At 42.6% G+C, this 25,589-nt stretch overlaps 1 protein-coding gene across 2 annotated transcripts in view; it reads right to left on the reverse strand.

Annotated features, from left to right (window-relative positions):
* Positions 1-816: 816 nt before the first annotated feature.
* PIWIL4 (piwi like RNA-mediated gene silencing 4) overlaps positions 817-25,589 on the reverse strand; it is a 44,064-nt gene continuing 19,291 nt past the window's right edge. For both annotated transcript variants that reach the window (XM_027580117.1, XM_027580118.1), the window contains exons 9-20: positions 23,912-24,035; positions 20,768-20,885; positions 18,207-18,318; positions 15,517-15,701; positions 12,857-12,929; positions 8,904-9,104; positions 7,817-7,920; positions 5,590-5,660; positions 4,045-4,198; positions 2,315-2,440; positions 2,072-2,219; positions 817-1,369 (exon numbers count right to left, since the gene is read on the reverse strand). In XM_027580117.1, coding sequence (XP_027435918.1) covers positions 1,253-1,369; positions 2,072-2,219; positions 2,315-2,440; positions 4,045-4,198; positions 5,590-5,660; positions 7,817-7,920; positions 8,904-9,104; positions 12,857-12,929; positions 15,517-15,701; positions 18,207-18,318; positions 20,768-20,885; positions 23,912-24,035 — 1,533 coding nt within the window. In that variant the 3' untranslated portion in view covers positions 817-1,252. The remainder of the gene's footprint in view (positions 1,370-2,071; positions 2,220-2,314; positions 2,441-4,044; positions 4,199-5,589; positions 5,661-7,816; positions 7,921-8,903; positions 9,105-12,856; positions 12,930-15,516; positions 15,702-18,206; positions 18,319-20,767; positions 20,886-23,911; positions 24,036-25,589) is intronic.

Consider the following 25,589-nt stretch of genomic DNA (forward strand, 5'->3'; position numbering starts at 1 on the left):
AGGGAGAATGAGGGACTGATACAGTAGAAGAAAAACCGGGAAAGTGTGTCATCCTAGAGGCCACTCAAGTGTCGCGGATGGAGGAAATGACCAGCCGGGTCAGATGCTGGGATCCCTTAGGAAGGCAAGGCCCGAGAACGGACAATCCAGTTTAGCAAAGAGGAGGTCATTAGTGACCTTGACAAAAGCCACGTTGCTGTAGTGGGTGTGGTTAATTCTGATTGGAGTAAGGAATTTGATAGATGAAGCATCGACTATTCTCTGAGAAGTTTTTCTATAAAGAGGAGCCAAGAAATGGGGTGGTCACTGGAGGAGGAAGTAGTTTCGTCTTTAGGATGGGAGGACTAACAGCCTATGGGTGGTGATACCAGGGATGATCCAGGGTGAGGGAAGAAGGGCTGCTGCAGGAGGGAGAGGAAGAATTCCAGGAGCAGCTCCCTTCCTAGGTCAGCGGGAGCGGGATTTGGTACCCGCACGAGCAGAGACATGGTTCATTTGTGATGACAGGGGCGGCGCGGGGGGGGGGGGGGGGCTCCGCACACAGTTGCCCTGCGGTGGGGGGAGGGGACAGGGCCTGGGCCAGCTCTCTTCTTGTGGAATCCGTTTTCTCAGTGCCGTGGGAAGCAAGGTCATCAGTGAGAGCACCTGCTTTTAAGTGAAATTAAGTACCTTCATGAGAGCAGGTGGTATGTTCCGATTTAGAAATATCACTCCGAGTGGTGGTGGTGTGGTTTAGCGGGTAAGTCTGTGCTGAAAACCAATCATGAGGTTTGCATGTAGCTTCAACTGAAATCCAAACAATGGTAAACACATATACGATGCTCTGAATTTTCTTTATTTTCTAATAACTATTTGAACCACGCTACAAAACGTTCTACAATATTATCTAACAAAACTTCCGCGAAATTTAGGGTGGAAATTAGACCCCATTTCCCTACCATCAAAAACATCTTGCAAACACTTATTTTCTTAGAGGATACTCAGCTTTGTGGAATTACTTACAGATGATGGTACCTTTTAATTCCATCTACCAGCATGAGAATTAACTGCGAGCAGAAAACTCTTCAAAATAAAACACTATACATTTCTCTTGAACCATTTCAGATGAAGCTGTGTTGGGTGTTTTTCCAAAAGTTACAAGTAAGCTCAGTCTCCTTTCCCCGGTCACAGGCTCGCACTTGTGGCAGGTTCACACAAAATCCACCCACTACTCCTCAGACTGCTCATCTAGGGACGCCCGTGGTTCCCGTCATCACAGGTAGAAGAGAGAGTTGGCTAATTCCAGACTCGGTTCTTTGTGAACGCTCTGCGCCACCAGGAAGGTCAGCTTGTGCGCGTACTGACACGGGGCTGGGATACTGATTAAGCCCTGAGGAGAAAACGTATTGACAGCAATTAAGAGGTTAACCTGTTCTTCAAAATAATCTATGTTCCTGAGTTTTAGCCTCTGCTAATTCCATACACAGTCGAAGGCATTCGCGAGTAGACTTAACTAAACCCAGTCGACAAAGGGCAACCGCATCACGGGGAGTACAGGCTCAGCGGGCGAGATGGGGCCAAGGGCCAGTCTGGCTCCAACCAGCTGGGAGCCGTCACACTTAGCGCTAAGTTTCCTGTGACTTGAGGCTCCAAGGGGCTCAGAACAAACCTTGGCCTCGGACTTTGAGAGCAGCCCTGGGCTTCGTGCACGGAAACACAGAACAGACACGTCCTTACGTTCCCACCAGACACAGTGTCTGAGCTGGCTTCGATTTCCTCAACTGCAACTTGGAAATAACACGACCCCGATTTCCTCCCCGGCTTGCATAAGAGAATGCATAGAATAAAGTCCCCTGGAAATGATAAATACTAATGTTCTAAGTAATAATAATAACGTTAACAGTTATCGCTGCTTCGTTTCTATGACAGACTGGGTTTCTCCCACTGTGGACTCAGAACTCATTCATTCATTCATTCCTGCATGCATGCATGCATGCATTCCTCCTTCGTGAAGTCAGGCGCTGTGCTGGGGGAGTTGGGTGACTTCACCGGGCAGGAGCACTGAGCGTCGGCGTCCCACAGCGTCACTCACCGGCCAGTTGTAGTACACGTGGCACAGTTTGAAGGTGAGTCTCTGCATGTGGTCAGGCTTCAGGCCATTGTCGTCATAGATGACGTTGTAGTGGGTGGGAGTAATCGTTCCCCGGCCGGCAGCCTGACTGATCAAGTAGAAGTCGTACCTGGGGGAAAACCGGCAGGAATGTGAGAAAGAGGCCCGACTCGAAGAACACACAGCGAACGTTTCATTGAAAACCGGCTTTCGAACACAACATGCCATTCAGGGCGCGTGGCTTCTGAGTCCACCACGGTGCCAAGCGGCGGGTTCTGCAATGACCGGTTCACTTCGGTGAAGAACCGCGGCGCGCACTTCTTCCTGACCACAATCACCGACAGTTTGGCGCTTGGAACCAGAAAGGCGAAAAGTGAGATGCAGAGAACCAAAACCAAGCTTGCAGCTTTCTATTCATCTTTCTTGGCAATTTCTAGATAAAATAATTCACTCATTAGAAAAACACTGCAAAAATGAAGAAAGTCAAAATTACCCCCAACCTCAACTCCCCCAACCCCCTGCACCGAGATACACAGAGTCTTCAAAATTAGAGATTCTTATTTGTGGCAAAAGTATGGCAGGTCCACTCACCTGGCTGGTTTATATCACTTGAACAGGACAGTGGGGAATGGTTAGTAAGGCAATGAGCTCCAACTAGCACTTCTAAAGGAAGATTTTCCAGAATTTTCCATGGAGACAAAAGATTTCCTTTTTTCCATTAGCAATAGTCCTATTTCACCTTCACCCTTCCTCTCAATTTCTGAATAGCAAGAGACCCACAAGTTCCTCTTACTCCTCAATCATCACTCCTGAATCCTGCAGGACACACGCCTGGGAGGACGGATGGATGGACCAAATGTACATTTGGGCCAAATGTTGAATGACCAAGGATTAAAGTCAGGATTTGGTAAAACCAAGTCCAAATACTGGCCATCTTTCCCAAAGGAACCTCTGGGATGCAAAGACTATGGGGAAATCTCACTTTAAGCATTTTATTTAAAAAATAATTATTGTTTAGAATATTGAAACTTTTAAAAGTTGATGCCATATTGCAAGAAAACTCCTTAGCTCTGTCAGCTGCTAAATGTGTTCCTGCTAGCCCTAAATTGAATGCTTGTGATTCTGAATAGACACAGTCACCTGAGGTCAGTGGGGAGGGAGAGATTTGGGCTGTGAGGGTCTGGATGCAGCTGCAGGCGACACTGCCCCCAAGCCATTATGCTCTCCGTCCTCGCTGACAGTCCCTGATGAGATCCAGGCTCAGCTCCTCCGTGGCTCACGGCGGCAATTTTGATTGCCGGTGGTGCTGACGGTGTCACCCAACAGACGAATGCGGTGCTCTGCTTGGAGTAAGATGCTCTCCGAATATTTTAAGAAGCCAATTAAGATTATCATCCTCCCCCGTTTGTCAGTTCTAATATTTTCCTTGCACCTGACACTTGACACACTCACTGAGGAAAATGTACCGCACCACTGAATCTAGAAACGTGGCGACGGAGCAAGGTGTTTAGGGTGGTCTGATCATCGGCAGCCCAGCTGGACCTGCCCTCCACTGCTTTCAGCACCTCCCACCGACCTTAGCCACACACCAGGGCCTGCACTTGAGGGGCTTTAGCCCTGGCTGTTGATTTGGGCCTTGAATTTCAAACCACAGCTTGTTCAGTCCCGCGGCTTATCAATATGCATGAAGCATCTTCCCCGCCAGCAGCCCCGTGGCCTTCCTGCTGAATCTCCGCGTGAGCTGTTTTGCGGGACACCTGCCTTCCTCCAGGTACCCCCACCCGGGCTCACCCCACCCTATTCACGGAAGAGCAACCTGACTATGCTCCAAAGCCAGGGGAAATCTAACCATCCGACTGTACCCACAGGAAGCAAACACAGAGCCATACTCATTTTAATAGTTATAATCAATGTGCTATCATCGCGAGTGTGGGGAAAGAATGGTAATTGAATACCTGGTATTTGAACTTGCTTCTGTCACACTGCTCAGCAGCTGCGGAACTTCGTATTCAATCAGTGTTTTCAGCTGACCGTCCCCTACCCCATCCCGGTACACCACTATGCGCGCAGGCGGAGCATGGTTGTGCTTGCACCATCTGTTGAGTGCTCCTGCAGAATGTGTTGTTGGTGAGAAGAGAATGGCTCATCCGATGCCAACAAAGAATAACATCCTCTTAGAGTTCAATGTTTTAAGAGAAGTCCGTTACTACGGACCACTATAAAAGAGGGTAATTCCTAACTTGAGTTGTAACTGCAATAATATAAAAGCGGGTAACTTTAGGGAACATTTGGCATCTCAGCTATTTGAGGAATCATAATGGTTTCTATGGTATAACATCTTCCTAAACTGAGCATACACCTCTGTAGTGACATTTTAATATTTAAGCAATAAATGAAGTCATGCAATAGACATACAAATTCCCAAAACCAAATTAATACTAATTTAGTTCCTCCGAGTCTTTTTTAAATGCTATCAATAGATACAGACTGGATAATTTCATGTCATTTTCTTCTCCGAGCATAATTACGAAGACATAAGGAAAGGACATGGCCGCCCCTCTGAAAGCATCTCTTACCATGGACTCACCCAATTCGCTTCTGAGTTGCACCGACAATGCGAATTCTGAGAACATTTCCACCCACTCCAACCAGAAACCGCCCCAAGACAGAGACCTGACAGTAACTCCTACTCAACACAAACTTTTCACAACTACTTAGAAAAAGGATCAAGTTCTGAAGTGAGGGCAAAATAATATAATACTTATTTTCATGTATATTTTGGGCAATTGTTTTAGAAGAGTTTATTGTCTGGGAAATTCATTTTAGTTCAATAGAAGATGATCATATAGGTAAGGCCATAACCAACACATATCACCAAATTCACTTTTTTAGGAAACAATATTTACAACCTCCCCCCGTCCCCGAAGTTTATAGATGGGAAAATGTGCATCAGGAGAGGAAGTGAACTGGAGCTGCACTGCGAGGGAGCGCCAAAGCCAGACCCCGACCAGGGCTGGGGAGCAGACAGGGACGGGAGCTCCAGATGCTCTTCCCACCGCATCCCACCCTGAAGAAGGCGCCCTTCCTCGCCTGCCTTCTTTCCCATCTTCTCCTGTTATGCCGCACTTCATCTGCCATCATTCCTATCCTGGCCCCAAAGGCTTCCTTCCTAGTTCTAGACCTCACACCACTCTGTCACAATCCTTGTTCCTCTGGGGTAGATTCCTTTGGTCTTTGCACTGCTTGCCAGAGCCACTAGCAGCTACAAAGTAGCTTCCTCTTGGCTTTCTGTTTATCACACACAGATGACACATGTAGATTCTACAGCATCTGTGAGCAGGGGGCACAGGACACAGCGTTGGGAATCTCCCACCAGGTGACAGTCGCCTCAGGCAGGCTTAGGGCATCTGCTTCCACCGGCTGGTCTGCTATGGGCACCCAGACTCTGGGTCAGAAAGAATAGTGCTCAGAGCCCACCCCCACCGCCATACTTTGAGTACCAGTCATGAAAACTTTTAAGCAATCTGCAACATCGGTTGTTGTTCTCTGGAGGATACAGCGAGAAAACCACCTAAAGTGAGAAAAACACAAAAGTGAAGTTCAAATTCCAAACATCTTCTATAAACATGCATGAGGATTAAATGAAGAAACAGAACAACCTAAGTGTCCACTGACGGAAGAATGGATAAAGATGACGTGACACACTCGTGTGTGAGCCTGCACACGCGCGCGCACACACAAAATACTATTTAGCCACACAAAAGAATAAAATCTTGTTATTTGTGATGACATGGATGGACCTTGAGGACATTAGGCTAAGTGAAGTAAGTCAGAGAAAGACAAGTACTGTATGATCTCACTTGTATGTGAAATTAAGAAGAGAAAAAAAAAGCTAGATACGGAAGCAGACCAGTGTTTGCCAGAGGCAGGGGGTGGGAGTGGGGGCCTTGGGTGAAGGAGATTGAAGGATACAAACTTCCTGATAGAAAATAAGTCAGTCTTGAGGATGTAATGAACAGCATGGTGAGCACAGTTAATAACACTTGCTGCACATTTGAAAGTTGCTGAAGAGTAAATCTTAAAGTCCTCATCACAAGAAAAATGAATGTTATGACTATGTATGTGATGATGTTAACTAGACTTACTGTGGTGATCATTTTGCAATATGTACAAATATTCAATCAGTAGCTTGAACACTGAAACTGATATAATGTTGTATGTCATTATACCTCAAACAGAATAAAAAGAAACAGACATTATGAGTAGTACTTAATGCTCACGATTTTGTATATGCTATTTGAGCACAATTATATTAAAAACCTCCCCTCCCCAAAAGAAATTTATTAGTAAGAGAAACTAAAGCATGGTGCTGGCATCAGACATAGTTGGGTTCAAATCCTGGCTGGCATACTCACCAGCCATGTGAACCTAAGCCTTGGTTTCTTCATCTGTACCAAGGAAATACGCAAGGTGGTAAGGTAGTTACTACCTCATAAGGTTGTAAAAATTAAATTAGATAATATATATAAAGGATTTAGCACAGTACTTGGCACAAAACAAGCAATAATAAATAGAAGCCACTACATTATTATTATTACAAAGGAATTTATTAGTTTAGCAGATCTACTTTCAAAATATTCAAAGATTTCTCAAGCATAAACTTCGACTCCTATCAATGAGCCTTTTGGACTTGAAATCTGAACATGATTCACTTATTTAAATTTCAGAAGTTCTCCTGCTTAAGTCATTAATTAAATAAAAGCACTTGGAAAATGAAAGTCATGGCTTAGTGGTTAAGTATGCATCGACATTATTATATAACCAATAATGACACAATTAGGAATGTGGCTAACAAACTGGAAATCCCTTATCTGCTTGATTAATGAAGTGACAAATGGGATCTCATACAACCTGGAATGAATTACTGCTACTTTTCCTGTTTCTCACCACCCCAAATATACACCTTACCACAAATTTAATGGAGTAAATCAAATCTTACACCCAGGAATAAAATAGTCACAAACAGTGCCTGCAGCCTCAAAACACACTGCTTACATGCAAATAGTGAAACAATCCTAAGAACTACAATTTATTAAGTACTATGAGTCAATATTTAATGTGTTACCCCTGAACCTTGCTTATGTTTTCAACAGCTGCATGAACAACTACATCAACTCTCTGCAAGTGTTAATAACAACAAGCATGTATGGAGCATATTGAGGCTGTGTTTTAAGCACTTCATCTTAGGTAATTTCCATACATGCCCTATGAAATAGGCATCATTGTCATCCCTGTTTTACAGGTAACTACAAGTGAGGCACAGCAAGCTTAAATAGCCAGATGTCAGACACAGAATAAGTAAGAGGCAGATCAAGATACAAATCCAAGCAATCTGAATCCAAAGTTCAGCTGCTTGACATAATGTATGTAAAGTTCCTAGTATAGTACCCAAAACAGCGCAGATGTATAGAAAACAAATTCGTAAGAATTTCCATCACCCATCATTTTGGGAATGTGATAGGTATACGAGTGACAGCTTGTCCTGATGTATGCATAAATACAGGTTTTTCATAAGGCTACATATTATCTTAATATTATCAATCAATCTATGACTAAAGTTTCATATTTTTAAAATGAGTGAGGAATACAAACTGTTTCCTGCTCTATGGTTTTTAGCTAAACCACAAACAATAATTAGAGAATATGTTGGGGTAATTGTAAAAGTACCTGGTGATTCCGGGGTTAATACTGGCCACAAATCCAACCACCACCATTCCCTTGCTGAATTCATCTTTACAGACATCGATACCGACCACCATCAGGGACTTTAACTGTGAAAGTAAATTTTTCATGTTTTAATGGAATGGGGCATCATTTCCCCAAACGATGATTTAATATCTTTTGAACTTTTAAATGAACTTTTAAAAAAAACCGTCCTTAAGTTATTAAACTGTTTAAGTGAAGCTATATACCAGCGAGACCAAGGGCCTGAGGAAGCAGGCTATTAAAACAGAAAGCAAAGAGACTAAAAGATGGAGGGTTGCCTGTGGTGCACACTTTGCCTCAGAGCCCCACTGTAGTGGCTACCATCCTTTGGGGAGATGGACCCGTGCCATCGGTGGCTGGAGAGGTTCCAGGCGAGTGGTCAGTCATTTATCGGCGCCTCTGGGCTGTGGGGATCTGAAGGGGAAGTCCATTCCCCATTCTTCAGATGTCTAGGGCACCCTCACGGCTCAGTGGCTCTGCACCCCCTGGAGGCAGCTGAGGCTCCCCGCCTACATCCTGCTGATGGAAATGTAAGGGAACGGACAACATTCCCTCACTTCTCATCCCCTCCCCTCCTTCCTCCTTCCACAGTGGCCAATAGTTCAGGAAGAGGAGGACTTTCTCAGTTCCCACCACAGGTCAAGATCAGAGCTCTGCCAGCCGCCCGAGCCCCGGGGAGGCCCCTCCCGGGTGCGGAGCTCCTCTGGGGGCCAGCAGCTGCTGAAAGCTGATAAAAGCAGAGACCCTGGGGCACAGATTTCCTGTAGCAGCAGGGCGGCCCCAGATCAAGGCCCTCCAAGTCTCTGCCAACCCAGATTCTCGGTCACGAAACATGCTGTTAACAGCTCACCCGAAGCTCCCGGACAACGGGAACCACACCTCAGCTTCTGGATGGTGTCCCGAGTCACACCGGAACCCAGAGCCCACAGACGGCAGACCCAACAAACAAAACAAACACTTCTGGGATCATGGGAAAATATCTCCCATTTGTTAAATTAATGAAAGGACTGACTGATTGCTAAAAGGAAAAGAGTGACAGACTGCTCACAGGGATCTCGACAGCCCACAGCTCGCCTCCGAGTTTGCAGGCCATTTGCATGGCGATCCTGGTGGCGATGCTCATCATCATTCCCTGTTTATTCAAGGTCCGAGTGAGCACACACTGGCTTGGCACTGGGCAGACGGAGCTCAGATATTTTTTAATGGAATCATAGTAGCTCTTCTGATTAGAAGGCAGGATACACATTACCTAAAAGGAAAAAAAAGAAGAGAAATGTCAATTTACTTATGCTTAGAAGCAGCTTTACAAAAACTGAGGGGCACCTCGGTCGGTTAAACGCCCGACTCTTGATTTTGGCTTAGGTCATGCATGATTCTCAGGGTTGTGAGATCGAGCCCCGAAGTCAGGCTCCACCCTAGGCTCCAAGGCTGCTTAAGATTCTCTCTCTCCCTCCCCCTCTGCCCCTCCCCCCAACCTCGCGCATGTGTGCTCTCTCAAAAAAATAAATGCATGGATTCTCCAAATATCTCTTGCCCTTAAATTCTGAAGAGGCAAATATTAACATGCCTAAAGTTGTCTTAAATGGCCCCTAACCACTGACAATTGGTCAAAGCCATTTGAAACGCCCTTTTATCAGGCACCTGCTTTGCAGTCCCGCTCCAAAGCTACCCATCCCTCTTGGCTTTCCCTGCCGCACATCTCTTCTGATTTGATTCTGTTAGGCTCCCCAAATTCCCTCCTAACCTAGCTCCTCCTCCAGCTCCCTCCCTGCCCCCTTATTGGCCCTTTCCTGTGGCTCCGCAGCTCTCACTCCCCACCATCTCCTCCCCCAGCCTGACCCACACATAGGCCAAGTGGAGGATCAGCTTACAAAGTGGTCTTTTCTAGGTACTAGACAACCAAAATAAAGAAACAAACAAATATTTGTTTGTTTACTTCAACTCTAGAGTAGGGATATGGGGGGGAGGGAAAATAAGGAGAAAGAAGCTTCAGGTCCCCAGGTATTTTTCACCGCCCCTATTTCTTATCAGGTGTTTCTCTCCAAAGGGCCTCTCCTGGCCTACCTGCATCTTCTTTCCATCTTTTAGCCAAATTATAGAAAAGACAGGCACTGTCATGATTAGCAGAGGACAAATAAAGTGATTTTCCACCTACAGATCTGTTCAAAATATCATAGTGTCAAGGGCTAAAATTTTTACACTTAGTTATATAAAATAGGGACATATATTTGTCAGCAAAATCCTCTTAGAAGTCTTCCTTCCATCCTATGAATTTGGGGCCAAGCCAGGTAGGTGACAGAACAAGGCAGTGGTCCAACGGGGCGTGGGGCCAAGAGAAGGTGGGAGACAAGTGAGATGGGTTGCCTACGAGGGGATGGGGGGGTAGGCGAATAACAGGAGCCATGCTTCCCCCATTAGAGAAGGGAGGTACAAACGTGGACGTGGGGAACACATCCCTGCGCTGTTGGATTGGAACTGGAGGTGTGAACATGTTTTTAACATATACATAGACACACACGGTAATACCATACATGTAAGTGTGTATGTATCTACAGTCGACCCTTGAACAACACAAGTTTAAACTGTGCAAGTGCATTTGTATGCAGACTTTTTGATAAATATAGTCCAGTACCGTAAATGTATCTCCTCTTCCTTACGATTTTCTTAATAACATTTTCTTTTCTCTAGCTTACTTTATTGTAAGAATACAGTATATGGTATATATAAAATACAAAATATGTGTTAATCGACTATGTTATAGGGCTTCCAGTCAACAGTCAGCTAAGGAATTAAATTTGGTGGGAGTCCAAAGTCATACGGGGATTTTTGGCTGTGCAGGGGTCTGTACCCCTAACTGTCACATTGTTCAAGGGTCAACTCTTTATGAGTACACATAGACACATGCTACAAATATTCCTAGCTTTGCCCATTGAGAAAGCCAGGGAGCAGTGACACCCCAGTAACAAATGAGCACACCCAGTTGACCAGATTTTGACTTCTAAATACTGTTCTCTACCAAAAGGCGTCACGGCTCATTGGAGAAATATCTAATTCCCGGGCTGGGCAGCAAAACTTCAAGATTAACTTGGAATACCTTATTGTGCCAGACAGTAAGGAAGTGTCCCAAAAAAGATGGGGACATGTCAAAAAGACACAGAAACCAATCTGAATGGGTCTCCCACTAACAAAATTAGGAACAATTTCAGCATCAAAATAAATAACAGTAGTAATAGGTGATAAGCTGGTAAATAAAATAGGAAACCATGAATCCATAGTGATATAAATAAATGAACAAAGAAATGGGGAGAAGAGAAAGCTCTTCCTTGTAACCTAATGCTACCTACTAAATGTAGAAGGAAATACAATGCTACATACTAAATGTATGAAATTAGAAAGCCACCATTTGGCAATCACCATAGTAATAATGGGTTCAGATTAAGAGTCATCAATGGATTCTGAAACTAGCAGGTAAAAGTTTGATGAGAAACAGGATATTTACATAGTCTCAAAGTATCTCTCTGCAAAAAACAAAAACAAAAACACCTGATTAATTACAAAGAGAAGAGTAGATGTATAACACAGAAACTTGGCAGATACCACCTTAATTAATGGGGTACCTCCCAGTAGGATGTATCAAGAAAACAGGATCATTGCTGTTAATACTCCTGCCGAAAGTGCATAACCTGAATTGAATTATAAAACATTAGACAAACCCAAATTAAGGGACATTATATAAAATAACTGATCTATAACTCTTCAAAACTGAAAGGTCATCAAAACTGTGGAACTGTTCCAGATTGAAGGAGGGTCTAAAGAGACAGGACAATGAAGTGCAATGCACCAGATCTTTTTACTAGAGAGGACATTTTGAGGACAAGTGGAGAAATGTGAATGGAGTCTGTGGATTAGCCGGTCTTACTGTTTCCTGCTTTTGATGGTCGTCCTATGGTCCTGCAAGAGAGTGACCTTGCTTGTAGAGAATATGCAGTAAGTATTCAAGGGCAATAGGGCATCATGTCTGTAACCTACTCTCAAATGGTTCAGGGGAAAAGATGACAGACAGATATAGGAAGGAAGGAAATGATAAAATGTCAACAATTGGAGAATCTGGGTGACCGGTATATAGGAGTTCTTTGTACAATTCTTGCGATCTTTCATTAAGTTTTATTTTGTTTTTAAGGGGAAAAAAGTGCTCTTAGGGTCAGAATTCCCTTCGTTTAATATATCATCCCCACGGGCTTTTGTGTCTGACTAAAAGAGAAACAGACATGGCTAAGCTGCTTTGCGGGAGATGCGGAGAGGCATGCTGGGAGTCCGAACGCATGTGCTAGGGAGTAAGACACTGCAGTGCAGTGAGAGGCTGGGGCCTGGGAGAAGAGGAAGCATTTCCAAGAAATAAGAAAGGCTGAGAGATTTCCAAGAACAAGGATGTCAATTTTAACTTGTCTGCATTGTTGGGGTGTGCTCTAATCATGCCTTGGCCCCAAACCCTCCACCAAGCCAGCTACACCCATGCACACACACAATGTTTTGGGAAATGAGGCAGTTGTGGGGGCTGATGCAGCGCAGGGGGAATGGCACTCAGGAAAGAGGCGAGAACCCAGAGGAAGCCACCATAGGTGACACGGAAAAACCCAAACCTTCCAAGAACCCACTGAAACACTAGGGGCCCCAGCATTTATGGGATACGATGGGAGTCACTTTATCTTAAATCTTAAATAAAAGATGACCCCCCAGCAAGTTAAAAATATGTAGACATCCAAGAGGATGAGATAGGGGTAAAAACAAGTATTTAAAAATTAATATTAGAAATATGAAAGGAAATAAAATATTGATTAAAATACTAAGATTAATACTTTCTTGGGTTCTTGGGGAAATGCACAGCCAGTTGCAAACATATCATGGGAGAATGTGCTCACATTCCTTCTTCCAAGGAAAGAAGACTGTTAGATATAAAGAAAAAAAAATTATACATCAAAACAAAAATTATCCTATACTTACCAACTGAACGTTAGGATCAACATACTTCTGTAGAGCTTTAAGGAACGCAGCTGGATTTTCTTGTACTTTTATGCTACATAAAAAGATTAATTTTGAGGATATATAATTCCCTTTTTAGTAACACATAATCATACAAAGTTAAAAATAAGACAGCTTTTTATAATCCCACTACAAGATACACCAAAACACTTGCTAATCAATTTTCTTAGCTTAAAAATAGTCTGGTGGAAAATGCAATTTTCTCAATTGTATATAATCCCTACAATTAATAATTCTGTTGTTCAAAATGAGGTTAAAAGTGAGCTTTTGAAATCACAAGTCTCAATACCATGTGTCTGAAACTGGTTCGAGTTAAAGTGGGATTAAGATTTCTATAATACTGAATCTCTGTAAGAACTTTAGAAGTCTCAAAAATCATCAGATGAATGAGACCAGTTTACTCAGCTAATCTGAATGGTTCAGACTAAAAGATTTTTTTTCCTTAGTGACTGCTTGTTTGGAGCCTGGAATATTTAGCCTGTATCAATCAGTCAGCAAGTACTTATCTGTTCTGTGCTTACATTATGTTAGGGGCCAGGAGCTACAGAAGTAATTCCCACACAGAGGACTTCATAGATAGTTTATGTAGAATCAGCTTCTGAGAGGTGTATAGGATTGGACTGTCCTAATGCCCAGTGGCCTTTTAAAACTTGCCCAGCAGGTGGCAGGACCACTGTTCCCTGCTCACTGATTCTAACTGAGCTCCAAGAATGGCCCGCAGCTCTGTTAAAACAACTAAATGTTCCTGACTTTTCCAAATCAATCTCTTGCATGCAGGCTCAGCAGCCATCTTACTGTACATTCTTTCCAAACTCGTCAGGCAAATGTTTCAGATAGGAGGAACTACGCATATAAATCCAACAGGTAAGGGGCGCCTGGGTGGCTCGGTCAGTTAAACACCAGGCTCTTGATTCCGGCTCAGGTCATGATCTTAGGGTCGTGAGATCTAGCCCCACACTGGGCTCTGCGCTGAGCAAGGGGCCTGCTGAAGATTCTCTCTCCCTCTGCCCACCCCTCCCTCCCCACTCTCCCACTCTCCCTGTCTCTGAAGGAAGGAAGGAAGGAAGGAAGAAAGGAAGGAAGGAAGGAAGGAAGGAAGGAAGGAAGGAAGGAGGAAGGGAGGGAGGGAGGGAAGGAAGGAAGGAAGGAAGGAAGGAAGGAAGGAAGGGAAAGAAAAAGAAAGAAGAAAAAAGAAAAGAAAAGAAAAGAAAAAAGAAAAGAAAAAAGAAAGAAAGAAAGAAAGAAAGAAAGAAAGAAAGAAAGAAAGAAAGAAAGAAAGAAAGAAAGAAAGAAAGAAAGAAGGGAAATGGATACTTCATGGGAAAGATAAAAGGATGGAATAAAATATGGCCTTTCAAATAAAACAGGCTAAGAACAGAACACGGCACGGGCTTGTGCGTAGAATTCACGTAAGAAAGAGCTTGCACCGTCATCCCAGGGTCTGTGACTTGGGCTTGTTTCATTCATCTTTTCCTGCTTTTTTAGCTCCTGGGTTAAGAGAAATTAGAGCAGGTGAAACTGAAACCAGGTGATTTGTTAACAGATGTGGTAAGAGATGCATTCTAAACTACAGCGTAAAATGAGACTTTGGGGACATCTTTGGTTTTCAACAATGCTTGTACTGCTGATGTAATTAATTAGTAACCACGTGTTTAAAGAATAACTTCCCACCTTGCCAATTAGGACATTTGCCCCTCCACAATAACAGCAACAAAAAGAGTATGCATTCCTCATATCAAGCTCAATAAAACCAGGCATGACCAATTTTATTGCTTTTCTAAAGCAAACAATATCCAATTTTGAGTAATTGTGTATGTAGAGATCCCTTACTAAACTGAAAGCAATTTATCTTTCACATCCCCAACAAATGGCATAGCATCTAGTATATAGTAGACAATAAATGTTCAAAGACTAAATGCCCAGAAACTAAATAATCTTCTATTACAGTAACGGAATCAGAAAAGCTTATTTCAGATCTATTTTTACATTAAATCTTCTAAAAGGGTATTTATTTGAGAAAGAGAATGAGTGGGATACAGGGGCAGAGGGAGAGGGAGAGAAAAACTCAAGCAGGCTCCATGCCCAGCGCAGAGCCCAATGTGGGGCTCGATCTCATGACTCTGAGATCACAACCTGAACCGAAACCAAGAGTCAGACGCTTAATCGACTATACCACCCAGGTGCCCCTCTTTCTTACATTAAATTTTAAAGCATAAAATCTATCAAATAAGTCAGGAAATGCAACTTTTATATTTTTCAATATCCTGTTTCCTATTAAGTTTTATAAACAACTGATATGAAAGAATTAAGGAAAAAAAATTAATGGATTTATTAAGGATTTATGGCCCAACTAGTACTGAAAAGATCTTGGGGGTAACGAGACTATTGCCTAAAGAACTATGAAAAGAGTTTTACAAAGACCAACATAAAATATATTTTAACTGTATAAAACTTCAGTCACTACAAAATCTATCTACTTATAACTATTTTCTTGGTACTTTATATTAGGAAACTTTACTGAGATAAAGCTTTTATAGCTACATCAGCCATCGTTTCTGATCTTCTAACTAAACCAAATTAATAGATGAAAACAGTTGGGATGATTTTCTGTGTATTCTCACATTTTGGGGTAGTCCACATTAAATCCCATGGAACCTCCAACTCTCCTCAAGCAGTGCAGAAAATCCTCGGTCACATTTTCATCTCTGTTGCTACATATAACCAACCATTTATTCAAAGACCGTGCACTTAAAATCTTGCAATTCCGCATATCCTTGGACCACTCAGCAGCAGATCCAGGTTGACACTGAAAAAAATAATGATCATGAAAGAGTTGAACACATTTATTCAGAGAGCAGTTAAGATTGTGCTAAGATGGTCCACATTTGTTGTAAGAGACCTATTTAGTACAGTTTGCTATTCACAGACTTAAAACACTGATCCAAGCACTCCACATCTGGACAGACTACGTGGGCTTCCTGGAAGGGGAGGCATCTGAGCATCACTACAGGTCAGCCACTCTCTGACTGCAGACGGGTGGGCAAATCCCTTTACCTTGTGGGCCTCTGCTGTGTGCAAAGAAAGGTGTCTGGTTCAAAGATCTCTAGGTTCCCTTCTAGCTCTAAGATCGATGCCCTTTAATACAAATGCCTCAGGCAAGTGGGCTGTCTAATTTGGTCTCCTTAGACATAAAGCTATCCGAAAGAAAATGCTGACTGTTGATACTCCAGGTTATCCAACTACAACTCACAAACACTACAGGGCAGTTAAGAACATACCATATGCCAGGAGTAGCTATGTCTAGGAACAAAGATGAGGCCAGGGCACAACCACCTTTCTCATTCTTGGATGGTCCCTCCCCCGCCCCTCCCCCCAAGTGACCAGGAAAACTAAGCTCCCTGCACTGAAGAGTGGAGATTTTAGATTGGTTACTAGCCTTCTGCTTATTTCCACAGACCAGAATTGGATGGAAACGTCCTTGGTATAGTGAGCCAGGAAGAGCCACTGTTAGAATTGAAAAGGACCACACTGTAATCGAATCCCTTGCTGCTCAGCATGGCTATCTACTGAGAGCTTGTCAGAAATGCAGAGTTCTGGGCCCCATCCCAGACCCACTGGATCGGAATCTGCATGTTAACATGTTCCCTGTCATTCATCAGAACATGAACATTCAAGAAGTATTACAATCCCCTTGTTTTACAGACTCCAAAGCTATGGCTGAGAGACATTATGGAGTCAGTTGGTACCAGTGACAGATTTAGATCAGTCTTCCTGACATTGCAATCAAGACCATTGTACTTTCCACCAACACTCTGAAATCCAACCACAGGCACCCTCATAATGCCCTGTCATTAGGTGGCCAGGCAGGGTCAGTTCCGAAGCAACCTTAAAGAACGAAGGGGAAAGTTTAGCCCTCCATCAACGGTTCTCTCTGGAGTCACGGTTCATTCTTTCCATTACAACCAGCATGAGGAGCACCTCCACTCGTACTTGTTATGGGCTGGTGGAAGACCCGGGACAACTGCCCAAGACACTCTGAGGCCTGTCACCTTTAGTCTACTCAGTTCTTAGAACCCAAGTTCAGAAAAGCAAGCATTGGTCCAGAAGCCCATGACCACCGCTAGGGGGCGGGTTCTCCCATTTTAGCGCCCCTTCTCTTAAGAAGACCTGTTTCCATGCTAAAGAAATGCAACAAAATAGCTCTGAGAAATATGATTTTGCTTACAGAGATGCTGAGACAGATCATATTAAATATTTAAATCCTACTTCATATGTGGAACTGAAACTGAGCTTCTCTTTATTGACTCCTGACCAAAATCTTAATGGGGCCTACTTTTTGGTACTTTATAAACTTTGGTTCTGTTTTGTTTTTAAAAGTAGTTTTTCCTCAGCTTCTCCAGTGAGGGTTTTGGTAACTTGGATAGATTATAGAAATGATGAAAAATTCCCATGCCACCAACACGAAACTTCCGTCGCTCAGTTACATTCGTTCAGACATGTCAGCTTATTATATCAGAGAAAGATGAGAAGAGGGCCTTTAAAAATGAAATATATAACTGGCTTTAAAAACGAGCAAAACAGAGGGGAAAGGAGAAAGATAATGCCATTTTTGCACAAAATAGGTTCATTTCTTCAACTGAAGCGTGAAAGAGGTGTCTCTTCAGGTTTCAGAAGCCCCTCTCCCTGGGGATGGGCTGGGGATGGGCTCTGGGTGCATTCCTTCATGTTGATGCCAACCGAGCAGCATTTTACTTTGGAGGGAAAGAAAGAACCCTGGTATCAGGAAACATAGTCTATTGGAATTAACTCTCACCAATTAAAACATTTTCTCAGGTACTATGGATTGTGTGTGTGTGTGTGTGTGTGTGTGTGTGTGTGTGTGTGTGTGAGAGAGAGAGAGAGAGAGAGAACTACAACACCTAATAATAGGTGGGCGTGTTTGAAATGTCATAGCTTGAAATGCCATTTTTCTAATTCATCATTAAATGAGAAACTAAACCACACTGACCTAAATCAGGTCCAGTGGGTGCTAAGTCCTCACAAGTACACTCAGATTGAAAAGGAAAACAAAGGGGACCTCAAGGTTTAGGACCTTTAGGAAGGACATGGACATGGAGAAACCAAATGACCATTAGAAGACCACTAGTCACTCTTGCATATGGTCAAACGTACACATATTCAAGCAAATACTTTACATGGACATGGAGAAACCAAATGACTATTAGAAGACCACTAGTCACTCTTGCATATGGTCAAACGTACACATATTCAAGCAAATACTTTTAAATGAAAACAGAATCACAGTACTTACTACACGGTCTTGCATTAATATTTTTTCTGAAGGCAAAACCCGCCCAGTCAGAGACATCTGGCAACCAAAATGCAGCCCCCAGGTCTCCAGTTCAAAACGAGCATCCTTGTTTCTGTTGATAGAGTTGAGTTTTAAATCATTAATCATTTTCTGAAGACTTTAAACCATTAGAGAGAGAATTATAACTTACTGAATTATTCAGAGACTAATTTATTTTTTTTAGGATTCCTGACTTCTATTTCTACTCACCATCTTTTTCCCCTGCTCAAACGAATGATGGGACAACTGAACCCATTTGGGACATGCAGAGATGGAGAAGGTTTCCAGTGTGGTGCCTTGGTCGGCAAAATGGGCCTATGAGCCAGACAGACCGGGGTTTAACTCCTAGTGCCGACATTTCATAACACGTAACCTTGAGTAAGATCAAATCCTTTAAGCTATGGTTTCCTTACTGGTAAAATGTAGGGATAATAATCCTAGCTACTTCAGAGGGTTGATGGAAAGATTAAGCTGACATGGAAACTGCTACCACAGTTTGTGTGCTCAATAAATGTTAGTCATTTTTCCCAACAGTAAACGTGTTAATAAAGAGATATTATGGAGACTCTGCATGTGGAGATGTCTTCCGGGAATATCTGAATTAGCTGGCTTAGGAGTGGTGTGCTCAATAGATGTTAGTCATTTTTCCCAATAATAAACGTGTTAATAAAGAGATATTATGGAGACTCCGCATGTGGAGATGTCTTCCGGGAATATCTGAATTAGTTGGCTTAGGAGTGGATGAAAGATGACAAAGGAAGGGAACATATGGACTTGGGCTTCCGAAGGTTCATAGGAGAGACAGGGCAGGAGGAAGATCGTGAAGAGAAGATTAGTGTCAGTAGTAATCACTGATTTATATTTGTATGGTACTCTTAAGTTTATAACTTAGTAAACCTTGATCATAGTTGATGTGTAATCTCATTGGATTACGATATATGGTCATCTCTAGTAAGCTGTCAGTTCCTTCAGGAAAGCAAGCATGTCGACTTTGCCTCCTGGCCTCCATTATGGTAGCTGGCACACGGGGAGCCAGGCACTCACTAGAGAGACTGACGAGACCCGTGCTTTACTGCGCAAAGCTTCCCCTCTCTCTTTAGGGGAGCTCAAACCTCTTTACACGGACTCTCTGCAACAGCTCGTTATTTCCATCTAGTAATGCTCTGTCTGGTCCGGTCACACGGAATACTTTGAATTAATTATTTTGCTTCAGATACTATCTGCTCAAGATGAGACGGGTGAAGTGATCACAGGTCAAGAAACTGGGTTGAAGTGAATGGGATTCCTGAAAGGTGGCAAGGAGAGGCGTCAGGAAGAGTCATCCACAGCCCAGAATAAGGGGGAGAGAACCAGGAAATGTCTCAAGTAGGCGTTAAGTCTGGGAAATGTCCAGGATAAATGACATAAAGTGTAGCCATAAAATGGAAAACTATGAGTCCATGAGCATAACAGAGATGCACATTTAACATGTGGAAATATTCAAGAAAAAGCAAGCTACAAAACATGATGTACGGTACTATGCCATTTTCCTAAAAAGAACATGATTATACATGATTATATGCATTTGACAATATCTGAGACAATATACACCATTCAATTATGATTCATTCATGCATGAGACAAATATTTACTGAGTATACATACACATGCATTTCTTTCTGTTTATGTAAGTTTCCAAATGTGTCCTCCAAATTTTTTATCTTTAAAGAAAAAAGACCATTCTACGATGTTGTCCAGCAAAATATAAAGCAACCCACGTATGTAATTTTTAAATTTTCTAATAGCCGCATTAAAAAAGTAGAAATTGTCAAGTAAAATTATTTTGAAAATATATGTTCTTTAACCCAGTAAATTCAAAATGTGACCATTTCAAGATACTAACCACACTTCAAGGCACTAACCACATTTCCCATGTCCGATAGTTACACGGGGCTAGAGCACTGGACAGTGAAGTTTTAGTACGTCAGAAGGAAGAACCAAGAGCAGCTCAGTATCAGCATTCCGGGTGACATCAAACTGTCAGAATGAGGACAGGAATTCAGTGTGGGGGTAGATGGGCTAAACCAAAGGGCGCAAAGGTATTCCTAAGTTTAAGGACTACACAGTAGAATTTTTCTAATAATCAGTGTGCTGAGGCCACTATATTAAGATCTGAACATTCTCGACCCCGAATATGGGGGGCTTGGTGTGGTTGTGTTTTGTTTTTTAAACTACAACCCTTTTCTTCATTCAGTTGTTTATCCAAAACCTCCATGTATTAAAACAGAGGAGAGCAGGGTCATCTAGTTGAAGCCAGATGGTACTTTGGCCAGCATGGGCTCCAACCACCTCCGCGCAGTCTGTGGTCCTGAGGCATCAGGGATGAACCTCTGGCTCTGGACTACACAATCCAAAAGTGCCTTGCTCTGAGTCAGTAGCAAAGAGGCATTCCATCAAGGAATGAAACATTCTGTAGACGATCCAACTCCATAAACCAGGCCTTAGGCAGGATACACTCTGGCCCCAGCAAAGCAACCCAGTACCTCTGAATGTCGTCAGCAAGCCTGGCCAGGCGCTGCTGCCTTCCCAAAGGGCTGAGGCGTGTTTCTTCAGCCACGGCCTTCATCAGCTGGAAGTCAGAGGTTGCCTGGCGGGTCAGCCCTATTAATGGAAATGAAAACAAGGGGGAAAATGAACAGCATGCAATGTAACCCAGCCCAGCTCAGGCAGATTTTAAGCTTTGCACTTAAATTGACTCAGATCTAGCATATGGATAGCACTGTCCCAATAAAATGCAAGCCACTCATGTCATTCTAAATTTTCTGGCAACCACATTTAAAAAAACCAAAATGAGGGGCACCTGGGTGACTCAGTCAGTTAAGCATCCGACTCTTGATCTCAGCTCAGGTCATGATCTCAGGGTCGTGAGATGGAGCCCCGCATCTAGCTCTGTGCAGCGTCTGCTTGAGATTCTCTCCCTCTCCCTCTGCCCCTCCCCCTGCTCACTTTCTCTCACTCTCTAAAATAAATAGATCTTCTTTAAAAAAGCCAAAAAGAAACAAGAAGTTATTTGAATAATATATTACTTAATATATCTAAAATGCTATCATTTCAACATAAAATCAATATTAAAAAATTAATGAGCTATTTTCCTTGTTTTTTTCACACTAAGTCTTAGAAATCCAGTTTGTATTTTACACTCACAGCCCTCCCCACATTTTGAGGGCTCAATAAACGCACAGAGCCAGTGGCTACCGTACAGGACTGTGCAGATCCAGAATATCAGAATACCATTAAGAATGAGCATCCCTCCCTTCAAGAATTATATCCTTATTAATTTTTCTAATTATGAAATAAATATATACACACTGATAACAAAATGTAAAAGTCCTCCTTGCTTAGTCCCAGCTTATTAATCAAATGAACATGATTAAAAGTGCTCGAGACAGTTACTCAGATTCTACTGTACAGTTAGAATTACCTTCTAGAAAGAACTCATGCAAAAAGAAAACAAGGATCATTTTGGCACCACACAATGTACCTGAAGAAAATCAAAGTCCTGTTGCTTCCTATACTAGTGAAGCTCAAAAATGCTGGAGAGAAGCTTGGTTTAATATAATCCAGTAATTCCACTAGTAGGTATTTACCCAAAGAAAGGGAAAACACTAATTCAAAAACATATATGCACCCCTATGTTTATTGCAGCATTATTTACAACAGTCAAAATATGGAAGCAAATATCCATCAACAGATGAATGGCTAAAGAAGATGTGATACACACACACACACACACACACACACATATATATACATGCATATATATATACACACACACATACATACACAATGGAATATTATTCAGCCATAGAAAAGAATGATATATTGCCATCTGTAACAACATGGATGGAGCTACAGAGTATAATGCCAAGTGAATTAAGTCAGACTGAGAAAAACAAATACCATATGATTTCACACATACGTAGAATTTAAGAAACAAAACAAAACAAACAAAAAAACAAAGAAAAAAAAGAGACAAACAAAAGGACAGACTCCTAAATATAAGGAACAAACTGGTGGTTGCCAAAGGGGAGGTGGGGGATGGGTGAAACAGGTGAAGGGGATTAAGAGCACACTCATCATGATGTGCACTGAGCAATGCATAGAACCATGGAATCACTGCATCGTACACCTGAAACTAATATAACACTGTATGTTAACTGTACTGGGATTAAAAAGATAAATTAATAAATTTTTTGGAAAGAATATTCAGGCACAGGGAACAGCTAATGCAAAGGCCCTGAGGTAACAGCACACATGGTGTTACCATTTTTAAACTACTCCTGAATTAGAAAAGTTTAACCTGGAGAACTTATCTCTTATTAAATTACTAGCACCTCTAGAGTCTCTCCCAAATAAAGTAACTCAAACTGGTTCTTTGGCTACTCCCTTTTAGCTCAATCTAATTAGATAACACCATTGGAAAGGTTTCTGGTTCCAAGCTCCACCGACTCCCTAGAAGCCCCTTGCTTATTCTGGGATAAGAAGTACCATAAGAAAGAAATTAAGATCTGAAGTTGGACAGGTAAAAGTTAATCCTCACTTCTGAGGCGCCTGGGTGGCTGAGTCAGTTACCCTCTGCCTTCAGCTCAGGTCATGATCCTAGACTCCTGGGATCGAGCCCCACATCAGGTTCCCTGCTCAGCGGCGAGTCTGCTTCTCCCTCTCCCTCTGCCCCTGCTCCCCTTCATGTCTATGTCTCTCTCTTCTCTCTCTCTCTCTCTCTCTCTCTCTCGCTCACTCTCCCTCTGCCCCCACCCCCGCTCATTCTCTCTCTCTCTTACTCTCTCTCTCAAATAAATAAGTAAAATCTTTCTTAAAAATCCTAAATTCTGCCTATTAAAAGGCATAGGACTAAGAGCAAGCTGGAAGCTTTGGCTCCCTCAACTATAAAATGGAGACAGTAATTATACCTAAATCATAGGAGTTTTCATAAAGATTACATGGAAGTTAAATAGAATAGTGTGTGTCAAAATAATAATAATAATAAATAATTGGGGAAGTAAGAAACTTTGGGAGGTGAAGGATAGGTCTACGACCTTGATGAGGATGATGTTTTTCTAAGTGTACACTTACCTCAAACTCGTCCAGTTGTATTCATTAAATATGTACAGCTTTCATTAGGTATTTTTTTCTTTACTAAGTAGGCCCCGCACCCTGTATGGAGCCCAACACAGGGCTCAAACTCACAATCCTGAGAACATGACCTGAGCTGATACTAAGAGTCAGATGCTTAACCCCCACTGAGCACCCGGGCTCCCCTAAATATGCACAGCTTTCGACATGTCAATCATTACCTCAATTACGTGGTTTCAAATACATAAATAAAGAAGTGAAGAGTGCACGTTAAAAAAAAAAGAGAGAAGCTTCGTTTTAGGAACATCTCTGGGGGCCTATTTTATGTCAAAGTAACAAATGGAAAACATGAAATAAGGAAAACGTATCACTCTTCCTGTGCCAAACGACCCCCAAAGCGCTCTCTGTCCTCCCACTTCCTCTGTCAAACACATCACTTCACAAGCCCACCTGCATGGGTTAAATGAATGCTCTGGCACCCCGAAAGCTGGGGGAGGTTCTGCCGCGCCTGGGATCAAGAGCCTGACCGCTAGAGTGTAAAGCATAAACGTTACCTGTTAGAAAGCAGAGCTCGGGGATCAGGTGGGCCACCCGAACCTCAGGGTTGTCATTTCTCTTGCTTTTCAGCAGACTCACAAGCACTGGCTGGTTTAGGTTGGATAAAGTAATATCATATTGCTACAGGATGCAAGATTAATGAGGGAAAAGTTAATATAGAAACACTGTAAAATGAGCATCCTCGCTTATAAGCAACAAGCTAATCCCAAAATGAACAGATGAGCAAATCTCCTCAATAAAGAAAAGAAAAATCCCTACCAATCCCTACGGTTACCCACTCATTTCTACTTCCTTCCCAGGACTCATCTTTCATTTCTCAGGGTCTTTTTTATGATTTTAATGATTAGCCTTTATAATGCAACACTTTTTAAAAAGAAAAAGAAAAAAAGATTATTTCCTTGCTTCCTCCCAGGTCCAAATCTCCTCCAGCCGGCTCTGTACGTAAAAGGCCCCCCCTGGAGCTGAGTCAGTGTCAGCATCCCCACTACTGATGACTGAGGCGGACTGCTCCGTGCATAACCAACCTGCTCCGGGCATCTGTCTTCATTCTGAAAATCTCTAAAATTGGAGGCAAGAGTTATATTGAGTCACCTCCACTTCCCAAAAAAGCATGACTGCCCTGATTTCCAGAACTGCGTGATGTTATTAGGGAAGCAGCTCTGAAAGTCTGACGAATGTAAATCTGGTCCTTGGCTCTTCTACTTCATTGGACTGTGACACTGGGGAAGCTTCTTACCTTTCCTCAGGCATGAAATGAGGGGGACAGTAGCTCAGAGGCGTCTGACATAAACCACTAGCATGGCGTCTGATTTATAATGAGCCCTCTGCTGTTCATCCCCATCCCACCCCCCTTGAATTTCCACATTCTCACCTTGCCAAAAGTTCATTTCCTTTCCAACAGCAAAGGTTCCAATTAACACTCATTTCCAGTATAATTAACTCAACATTCATGACAGAACAACTGGAATTATAATTTACAAAATGTCTGGGCACTATGTGATGCTGACATCAATAATTATAATTAAGGAAGCGAGAAGTGAGAGTTTCTCCATTCAATAAGGACTTCTAGTCATTAAAATAAAAAACAGTTCAGGAAATTGCAGTTTGAAGGGCTGATTGCAACTAATGCTCCAGCTAAAAAGCTTGGGGAAGTCTTCATCGAAGGAGAGTTTTTATACATGACTTCATTAATTCAGTACACATCTCGTGTGTACCTCTTGTCGTGTTCCAGGAGCTTTTGGACACAAGGATGAGAGGTACAGCCCTACCTTACACATAACTACACTCTCTGCGAAGCAAAGGAGATGAGGAGCACCAATAATGATATGCTAAGCACTTGTGTTTTTCCTCATTTAATCTTAACGCCACACCTATGAGTCAGATACTATCATCATCCCCTCCACAGATGAGGAAACCCACGAGAAATTAAACAACTTTCCCGAGGTCCCATAACTGGAAATTAGTACAGCCAGGATTTATCCCATAAGACTTGGGAACTTCTGCTTGTTCACCATTCAGTACTGGGTGCCTGGGGAGGAAGGTGGGGGTGGCAGTGAAACAATTTATAGCTGGTAAATCAGGAAAGGCTTCGTGAAGGAGGCAGAGTCCAAAAGAGCACCTTGAAGAAAACATGGGAGTATAAAGAGTCCCGGTAGCAAAGCTGGGACATGTTAC

The sequence above is a fragment of the Zalophus californianus genome, chromosome 11 (assembly GCF_009762305.2).
Source record: "Zalophus californianus isolate mZalCal1 chromosome 11, mZalCal1.pri.v2, whole genome shotgun sequence".
NCBI classification, from domain to species: domain Eukaryota; kingdom Metazoa; phylum Chordata; class Mammalia; order Carnivora; family Otariidae; genus Zalophus; species Zalophus californianus.